The following is a 10,974-nucleotide window of genomic DNA, read 5'->3' on the forward strand; positions in this document are numbered from 1 at the left end:
TTTAAAAGTTCATTGACCGCATAGACACAATACTTATTTTTAAAATTTTAGTCTTACATTTGTATATTCTACGGTTTGATTATTCATCATGTTAAAGGTGTAAAGCTCGCCAAATATGTTATTACTTTATCAAAAAAAAAAAAACATGCTGTTCATGAAATTAACTCATTTTGTATTATGTATCAAATTAATTTAGAGAAATTAATTCATTAATAATTTCAGTACAATATGTCAAATTAAAAAATACATAATATAATATCATATCAATATTTCGAATATAATAAATAAATGAAAGCATAATGAAAGAAGCTAATTAGTTATGTTCGCCCGAAGAGAGGGCGAACATATAATGGGTTGTTTTGTAAATATTGAATTGATATTATTTTATTGATTAAAAATGTCATCAGTTGAAGTGATAATTGAGTAAATTTGTTTATATATAGTTAGAACTAAGGCCATACACATACTCGAACTTCTCATCTGCTCATACTAAAAACATCTCATGGACAAGCAGAAAAAATCTAGAAAGCTTGACGACGGGATGGAAGAATGGAGTTGTACAAAAACGAGAAGACTTGTTTCAATTGCCATGGAAAGGGATGCGGAGAAGATGAAGTTTGCTACGGAGATGCGGTTGTTGGAGTATCGAGAAGCGAGACAGGGCAAACACTGGGTGCCGACTAAGGATGAGACCCATATTGAAGTTCTGCATGGAGTCGGTCGCCCGCTACGTGAATATCACTACAGAAAAGACCGGGATATAAATGATGCCTTCTTGAAAGGAAAGATCACGGATGAGGAAAGGATAGGTTTGCTGAGAGAAAGCTCGGCAGAATACGCTGCAAAAGTAAAAGTCATTGAGAAATCAAATTTTGATGCTTATGCAAAGCAGTTGTAATTTTGTTTTCAAAAGAAATAATAAAGATGCATTTATTCGTACTTATATTTATTGGAATCTAAATCATTGATACAAATGATATTTGTCAATCAGAATCATTGGCACCGGTTGAGTCTTCGTCAGACATGTAGAAATCCGAAATGTAATTTGGATTTTGAAGCAGTGCACATTCTTCTTCGAAAGACATTTCTCTTCCGCTAGCAGTTGCCGAGTCTCTGGCCAACTGATACATGTACATACGACATCGGCGCAACAACATTCTGTTGTTCTCTTCCCTGATCTGCTCCACTCCTGCAATCACTTTCATTCGATATTCACCCCAACTACCCTGGAACCTATATTCCGGATAAATAACTAACGAGTCACGGGCCGGGAGTTTTGCACCTAGAGCTATAAGATCATTTCTCAACTGGTCGGATTCTTCAAGACGATGAGCCCACTCGCGCCGAACACCAGCGAAATACTCTCTCGGATCGCTGTATTTTAAACTCTCGTAATCATCATTTCTTTCTACTAGCAACCACTTTCTACTTGATGAGTACATTGTGGGTGTAATTATAGATTGAAAGTTTGAAGGTGTCTCTATGTGTATAAGTTCAGAATGTGAAAGCAAATATAGAGTTCAAAAGCACTGTAGCCATGTGAATATTTTTGGTGCACAGAGAGTAAATGACTGTAGCCATGTGAAATTATTGTGGCCTTTTGCAATGATATTGTGGCCTTTGACTGTAGCCATGTGAATATGTTTGGTGCACAGAGGGTAAATGACTGTAGCCATTTGAATATGTTTTGGACTTTGCAATGATAAAATGGTGAAGAGAGATTCGTTCTCTGTAGCCATGTGAAATTATTGTGGCCTTTTGCAATGATATTGTGGCCTTTTGCACTGTAGCCATGTGAAATTGTTGTGTTCTGCCCTTTGCACTGTAGCCATGTTAATGGTTCAGTACACCCATGTGAGTAAAGTGGTGGAGGTGTGTGAAATGCTTCGGGCCATGTGAAACTGCATAGATTCCCTTACTGTAACCATGATAAAAGTAAAGTAAATGGCATAGTGGGGGGTGCTGTAGCCATGTGAGGCACTACATTGGCAGAGATTCCATTATTTTCTTCAGCAATAATGCTGAGTGAACATGTGTATGAAGGGAGCCTACTTAGGAAATTGGGGTTATAAATAGTGCAAAACTTGTTCACACTTTTTAAACAAATCTTAATTACATGGAGCCAATAGGTGAGGTTGTTCAAGGGGATACGTGCTACTGTGAAAGGCTTGCCGTTCATAGTCATTATCGAGGGAAAGGGCCTAATGCTGGAAGAATGATGTCCCGGTGTCCACTATGGCCAAACGGATGCGGATACATGTTCTGGATCGATGACCCACTTGAGCCGCGTGCTAGTGCAGTGCTTACTGAGATGACTAAGGAGATGAGTGACATGATATGGGATCATTACTTTGAGAAGGAGAGGATTAGAGAGAGGCATGATGAAGAACTTAAATCTGTGAAGGGGAAAAAAATGGGGGAGGGTTGTTCAAAAAAGGGATAAAAGTTGATGTCCTGGCAACGTGCATGTACTGTTGTTTTTCTTATTATGTTAATCAATAATACATTGTCCATGTCCTTTCCTACTTTGCGAACTCAGTCTTATATATTAAGTTATTTAAATTTTAATATTTTAAAGTGATCTCTATGTCATTTTCGCCTATAAATAAGTTCTCCCTCATCATCTCACTTTCATCACTAGCTCAAACACATTATATCATTTATGGATTCCGCTGCTGTCGATAAGTGCTACTGTGACAAAGTCCTTGTTAAGAGGGTTTGTCGGGACAACGGTCCCGACGTTGGTAGACGGATGTTGCAATGTCCTGACGGCGCAACTGGTTGTGGTTACTTACTATGGCTAGATGATCGACTAGACAACCGTTCAACTGTGGTCATCAACAAACTTGCTGAGGAAATAAGTGACCTCAAATGGTCGCAGGCAGCGGAAGTGGCAGAAATGGAGACGAAGCATGCCGAAAGAGTAAGAAGAATGAGGAAGACCATGAAAGGTGATGGATCTCGATGGGATGCTGAGGATGTGTGATGTTATTCATGTTATGTGTTTGTCTTCCAATGCTGTTTAACTTATGCACATCTGCCTATCTATCTTTATAACTGTTCCAATTGTTGTTTGCTCGTGTTACGTTTGTAAGTGCCCACTCGTATGTTTTAGTGGCATTTTAAGTGGTATGTTGATGCGTACTATGTTTGTGTGGCTTTGTTAGTGTTAATCAACAATAAAATTCATGTTATGCAGGGATGTTTGTCATTTATTATGTTATGTCATTTGTTATGTTATCATGTAAACGGAAAGTGCTAACATTATACAATAATATGAGTGAACAAAATACATAAACATAATAAAAGTACATAAACCGTTCTACCCGAATAAAAGTACATAAAGATAAACATAATGCATTATCAAATGCATAATAAAAGTGCATACACATAAACAAAGTACATACGAGGGAAAGCCAAAAAGCCTACTTCTTCGTATGCCCGAAGAAGTGACTTCCAGTGTGACATCTACGACCCTTCCCCTTCGCAGCTCTAGGTGGCTGCTGTCTCTGCTCATGCTCGGATGGCTCCTCATGGTCAGACTCATCCTCAACCCCCGACGGCTGTGCTGCTGCTCTCGGTGGACGCACAGGTGCGTACGCCCAGGGGCTACTATCCCCCGCAAATGCAGCAAAAGCGGGTAAAGGTGTGGTAAAACCCTCGCCGCTGGTGGACATCATCGGAGTGAACGTGACAGGTGGACTCCCGAATCTGTATGTACTGCTCCCAAAGGACGGCTCCTGGGTGAATGGGGGAGGTGTGTGATCCTCTAAGAACGACATGTCAGGACGATATACATATGACTCTGACAAGTGATCCTGTGACGGACCCTCATCGTCCTGTGCCTCATCATCCCCTAATCTGCTGAACTGGGGCCATGCACTTCCCTCAGATGTAGAAGGCTGAATGAATGGAGACCAACCACCAGCCTCAAAAGTACCTGCTCCATCATGACCTGCAGAATGTGAGGTGCCTGCAAGGTGTGAGCTACCCACATGGGTGTAGTAAGTGCCCTCTTCGGGCACTACCGGTGTGACTGGTGGTCGTCCCCTACGCCCTGCAGGAGCCCGTGCCCTAGGTCTGGCAGGGGCCTGTTCCGTAGGTCGACGCTGTACACGAGTAACCATATCCTGTAAAATATGGTTTGCCAGACCCAAATCAGGAGCATAAGGGTCAATGGCACGCTGCATAGCGGATAACTGCTCCTCCTGTTTACAAACATGTATATTTTAAGTCAAAACAGTGTACAAAACAAGCTGAGAACATGTATATTTAAGCATGTATATTTAAGCATGTATATTTAAACATGTATATTTAAGCTGTATATTTACCAGTTCCCGTGTCGAGAGCTGTGTTCCCTGGAAGGCACCCTCCTGCTGTGGCCAGTGTAAGGGGTTAATGATGATTCGACGTGTGACCCTGTGGAACCATGGCAGGTATGAGGCAGTGCAACCCTCGCCATGCATAAGTGGAGGAGATGCGAGGGCACGCTCCATGCGCGTATCCCAAAGATCAACAAATGGCTGCCTCGCGTACATCCAATCAATCTGCTCGTTGTAGTGGTCGTGCAGCTGCTGATGATTAGGGTAGGGAGAGGAATATGGTACACCCTGCATAAAACCAAACTGCCTCGTCACCCTGTCCGTGTAGCACCACTCGACGTAGGACATGTACATCATGGGGGCGGGAGCCGTCCAACGCAAGTACATAGTGGCCTCCGGGTGATGCTCTGCAGGTAAATCAGCATATGGCCTCCATCGAAACTGTCGGGGTGTCAACGCATCCAACTCCTATTGTGTCATGCGGCTCTGCGCATGCGGCACCTCACAATGCCTAAGTGGCGCCTTCCACCTACAGTGGAAGTTGGCATAAGTGGTCAGAGGTTATACATGCAACAAATATGAATTGAAGTTAATCAACAGAAGGAGTGACAACATACCTCAGCGCCAGCGGGTACTCGAACAAGGGTTGACCCCTGTGCCTAGGCGCTAGTGACGGAAAGCGCTCGTAAATCCACACCTAGCGGCAAGGTTAGTACAAGTGCACATGATGAATAAATAATGCAACAATAAAGACGAGAAAGAAAGTTGTGGTTGGTTTAGTATTACCTGTACCAATGTGGCGTAGCCACAGAAATCAGTACAGTTATCCCGGCTAGAAGAACATAGCTTCTGGTATAGGAAGCCAAGAACAGCACTACCCCAGCTATACCGACGCAGCTGGCCCATGTCCCTCAGTAACCATAGAAGGTCAAGCTGCACGCGGTTCCCACTGCTGTGGGGGAACAATGATCCAATAACGCATAGTAGGTGCGCCCGAATATGGTAGGTAACCTGTACACCATAACCTATATCCTCTGGATCCAACTGCTCCAACCGCTCACAAGACCCGAAGTTATCCACAAGCCATTTGATCTTTAAACCACCTCGGTTAACATCGTCCTTGGCTTCTGGTAATAGCCCAAGAAATTCGCGTACTAGCACGCGCCTTTCCTCCACGGTGGTACTCGCTCCACGGAGGATGAGTGGATCACCCTCAGTGGGTAACCCGAGAATGTGATGAACATCCTCAAGAGTGATAGTGGCCTCTCCGAACGGCAGGTGGAAGGTGTGCGTCTCTCCACGCCATCTCTCGATAAAGGCTGTAATCAAACCCCTGTCGTGCTTGAACTGTCCCAGCCTAAATATGCAATCAAATCCTAAATCCCTGATTGCATCCATGATCATCTGATGCGGTCTGTGGGCTCGAACTTTCTTCCAATACTCCCCAAAGTTTGTCCTCAATCTGAAATCAGGGGGTGGCTGAAATAATTGTAGTGCACCAAATATTAGTCCCTATAGGCTACAGACTCATACAAATGTAAAAAAAATAGCACTAAAGAAGGAGTTTACCTCTATGTTGTTCTACACAACCTGAGACCTGTGCACAGACTGTAATGTCAACAAACTCCCGTCTAAAGGTCCGGGACCAGAACGACCGACATCCATCTGCGAAATTAAATTCAAAATATTTGTTATTAAATTTGAAATTGTTTCATTGAATCCAATATTCGAAATAATTTTAATTTTAATTGTAATAATATAACATTGTGATTTTAATTTTAATTGTAATTATGTCTAACTAATTTTACAAATCTGATTTTTTTATTTTATATTATATTTTCATTTATTCAAAATATTGTGATTTCATTTTTTTTACAAATCTGAAAAATATGCTAATATTGTAATATTTCATTTATTTTATTCGAAAAATTTCCTGTATTTCATTTACTTTGAAATTCGAATTAATTTAATTTAATTAAATTTATAAAAACTCAAATTATGTTGATTATATTTATAATATTAATTGTAATCCCAAAGATTGTACTATATTTATTATTTTACATTATTACTTAATTTTAAATTCGAAATAATTATCTCTAACTATTTTTACAAATCTGATTTTTTTTTATTTATTGGAATAATATAACATTGTATAATTTAAATTTTTATTCTAATAAAAAAAACGTATTTCCTAAATTTAAGGGAGTCGTTGAGTTTTATTCAAAGTCTTTCTTATCGAACTAACCCATGATTAAAGCTAACCAAGGCCAACTAACCTATTTAATTTAATGGTGTCAAGTTTACTTTACTTCGATTTAATTTAATTCGATTTAATTTAATTTAATTAATTTAATTTAATTCGATTTAATTTAATTTAATTTAATTTAATTTAATTCAATAAAAGCTAAAATTAAATTGATTATATTTAATCTACTCTTAACGTAAATAATACAATAATCATCACCAACTACTAATCTAAACTAAAATTATCACTACCACTACTAATCAACAACAATCATCACCAACTACTAATCTAAACTAAAATTATCACTAACATAAGCTACTACCAAATACCAACTAACAAAACCCATTATAAATTATCAAACAAATTACTAATCAAGTCTAATTTTTAATTCATTCAAAATATGAGATCTACACTAATTTTCCCAATTTTATAATTCGAAAATATTGTACTATATTTAGGATTTTTTTATTAATATTTTTTATGCAATATTTGTTATTAAATTCGAAAATTATTTTAATTAAATCAAAAATTCAAAATAATTCCTATTTCTATTAATATTTTTTTAATTCCAAAATTCGAAATAATTCCAATTTTTAATTCATTCAAAATGTGAGATTGATTATTTTTATTCTATTTTTTAACGTAAAACACCCAAATTTAATCTACTAACCTAATTTCTAAATTTAATCTACTAACCTAATTTCTAAAATTATCATAATCTACTAACAAATACCAACTAACAACATTCATTATAAATCATCATACAAAATTACTAATCAAGCTTGTCATATAATTTGTATCTACTATCAACTAAGAACAATCATTATAAAATTTATAAAAATACATGCATGCAATTTGATGAGATTGAGAATGGTGAAAAAACCTTGAAAATGGGTGAAATTGATTAATTGATTCGGTGAAAGTAGCAAAGCAAGCACCCTTTTTCCCCTTTTCTTTGTCCGGATCACCTTTTCTTCTACAAATTGAAGCTTGCAATGTGTGTGTAATGTGTGTGTAACTGGATATTGTGGGAGGCTGGTGTCGCAAAATGAAGAAGAAGAAGAGGGGCTGGGGAGTTTTTGTGGGATTAAAGGGACAGGTGGCCGCCCTTGACTGGGCCGGACACGTCACAATTATCCAGCTATGTTCGCCCGTAGCAGGGGCGAACACAGTTGCTTAATTGTGTAGTGTTCGCCCGTAGCAGGGGCCCCTCTGAAAAAAAAAGATTTGTGCTGTGTTCGCCCGAGGGGTGTTGAATTAGGGTGGTTAGTTTTGTGAAACGAAAATTTGGGTGGTTAGTTTTGTAAAGATTGTGTTGAGGGTGGTTAGAAATTTGAAGGAGCCGTTCTGTATTCACGTATGCACAACGTTCTTTTGAAAAACGATTAAAAGTAGAACAAGTAATAGAGCTGGCTATGATGCTGAGTTTTATTATTGCGGTGTACAATACATAGTACACTACAAGAAAAGCGGCTATTTTCGACCGTCAAATTCTGGTCGAAAATAGCTATTTTCGACCGTATTTGGTCGAAAATAATTATTTTCGACCGGAAAAAGTTGGTCGAATATAAGCTAGTCGAAATTAAAAACCCGGTCGAAAATATTTATTTTCGACCAAATACGGTCGAAATTAATTTCGACCAAATCTGGTCGAAATTATAAATTCGGCGGAAATTTGAAAATTTCAAACTTTTGTCAAAATATTTCAAAAAATTCAAATTTGCCGCCAAAATGTATATTTTCAACCGAAATTGGTCGAATTTATAGATGCTAAATTCGACCAAATACAGTCGAAATTAGCATACCACATTTTAAAAAAAAATAGTAGCAGACTGCTGCACTATGCAGTATGCAGTATGCGAGACGAACACATAAACCAACAAACAATTTTAAGGCAGCAATAGTACCATGATTCTTGAAGAACACCATAAATACTTATACATAAAAAGTCCAGAGACATCCAAGAGGTTTAAAACAAAGCATGTATCAAACAAAATCTAAACTCAACTCAACTCAAACCCATAAATAACTTTGTTTGTATCTACAACAAACTTGAAGATATACACAAACTTATGTACTCTGCACATGTACAAGCAAAAGCACTAATGTGAATTTATTAACCTTCATTTACCGGGCACCAATCCTCAATCTCCGATTCTGAAAGCACCAACATGGCCTCCACTTCTACCGGAAAAACCAAACCCAAAATGAAAAAGAATACAAATCCAAACAGCTCCTTGCAACCCCACCAACAGTCCCTTCTGAAAATGCCCCAATCCAAATCCCTGATTCTCTGAGACAAAATATCGAACAGGTTGCGTGCGCCACCAGGGCCGCCGATGGATGGAGCGAGAGAGAGAGAGATTACCAAGTGCGAGAGCCTGGACCGTAGGTCCTGAGATGAGCCTTCCAACTCTCTCTCGGAGCAAGTCCTTCTCGCTTTCTCGCGGCTGCAGATCGATTGATTTCCACAAAGAGAGAGAGAGAGAGAGGAGAGAGAGAGAGAGAAGAGAGAGAGAGAGATTGAGGGGGAGAGATTTTGAGGTTCGTAGTTATGGAGACTGATTATTTGATATGCAGAGGACACTGACCCCAGTTTTATTTGGGTTTCGAGCTTATGGGTTAAGTGGATTACATTGATAAAAAAAGCTCAATTAATTAGGCTCGGTTTTAAGAATTTAACTTATAATGTTTTAGTGGGGACATTGAATTTTATTTATCGATTTACTGTATCTAAACTTTCAAACGTTGAATAGATAGGTATTTTAATAATGTAAAAAAAATATTAAACAATATAAAAAATATTTAAAAATATTTTTCTACATATGAATATAAAAAATATATATAATTTTTTTATATTTTGAGAAAGTACGGATTTAATAATCTAAACGGTGTATATTCTTGGTTTAGTAGTATGAATTTTCTTAAAATTATCGATAATCCAATCATATAGATGTTAAGATGTATATATTTTAGTCTTATTACTAAATTTTCAAAAAATATTAATTTTATATGACTTGAGATTTTAATAGTCAACTGAAAATCTGACTATTACATCTAAATGTTGTATACTTCTCATTTAGTAGTTTGAATTTTTTAAAAATAATTATCGATGATCCAACCTCATAGATGTTAAGATGTCTATATTTTAGTCATATTCCTAAATTTTCAAAAAATATTAAATTTATATGATTTAAAATTATAACAGTCAACTGATAATTGTAGTATTACTTCTAAATGATGTATACTTCTTGTTTAGTCGTTTGAAATTTTTTTAAAATAATTATCGATAATCCAAACTTATAGACGTTAAGATGTCTATATTTTAGTTTATATTCCTAAATTTTCAAAAAATATTAAATTTAATTGATATCAGTAAACTCATAATTTGACTACTACATGTAAATTGTGTATACTTCAGGTTTAATAGCTTGACATTTTTAAAAATAATTATCGATGATCCAACCTTTTAGATGTTAAGATGTCTATATTTTAGTCATATACCTAAATTTTTTAAAAATATTAAATTTAATTGATTTGAGATTATAACAGTCAACTGATAGTTTGACTATTACATGTAAATTGTGTATACTTATAGTTTATTAGTTTGAATTTTTTTAAAAATAATTATCGATAATCCAACCTTATAGATGTTAAGATGTATATATTTTAGTCATATTCTTAAATTTTCAACAAACATTAAATTTATATGATTTGAAATAATAACATTCAACTCATAATTGCAGTATTACTTCCTTCTTATAGAATCACTGATCCAACCGATAATTTTTATGATTTGTATTAGACTAGCAACATTTGTGATTTTATTAAAAATTATAAATTCAATTATTTTTGGCCGATTTAATAAATTCGACCAGAACTGGTCGAAAATAATAAATTCGACCAGAAATGGTCGAAAATAATAAATTCGACCAACTCTGGTCGAAAATAATAAATTCGACCAGAAATGGTCGAAATTAGTTCAAAATTTTTTGAACAGAATTAGGCGGTAATTTTCCCGCTCTAAATTTTTGGGCGGGAACGTTCCCGCCTTCATTTTGTGGTCAAAATAAATTCGACCAGAAGTGGTCGAAATTATTAAATTCGACCATAAATGGTCGAAAATAATAAATTCGACCAAAAATGGTTGAAATTAGTTTGAATTCTTTTGGGCGGGAACTTTCCCCCCTTTATTTTCCCCTCAAAATTTTCGACCAACTAAAAAACGGTCGAATTTATGCCTATTTTCGACCAACTAAATTCGACCGGCAATATTTTCGACCAACTAATTTCGACCGGAAATATTTTCGACCGAGTTTTCTTGTAGTGGTACAAAAGAAGTGTAACAGTAAGCTATTTGATGAAGAGAGGCATGAGAACCTAAATCAGGAGAGGTCATCATATATA

General features: G+C 36.6%; 1 protein-coding gene across 1 annotated transcript; it reads right to left on the bottom strand.

Annotated features, from left to right (window-relative positions):
* Positions 1–4,790: 4,790 nt before the first annotated feature.
* On the bottom strand, positions 4,791–5,987 carry LOC135147950 (protein MAIN-LIKE 1-like). The gene is made up of 4 exons (XM_064082019.1): positions 5,913–5,987; positions 5,109–5,801; positions 4,940–5,019; positions 4,791–4,851 (listed from the first exon to the last, which is right to left on the bottom strand). The coding sequence occupies exons 1-4, from the start codon at positions 5,985–5,987 to the stop codon at positions 4,791–4,793; spliced, it is 909 nt and encodes a 302-aa protein (XP_063938089.1).
* Between the last annotated feature and the right edge of the window lie 4,987 nt (positions 5,988–10,974).

Source organism: Daucus carota, chromosome 7 (assembly GCF_001625215.2).
Source record: "Daucus carota subsp. sativus chromosome 7, DH1 v3.0, whole genome shotgun sequence".
Classification (NCBI taxonomy): domain Eukaryota; kingdom Viridiplantae; phylum Streptophyta; class Magnoliopsida; order Apiales; family Apiaceae; genus Daucus; species Daucus carota.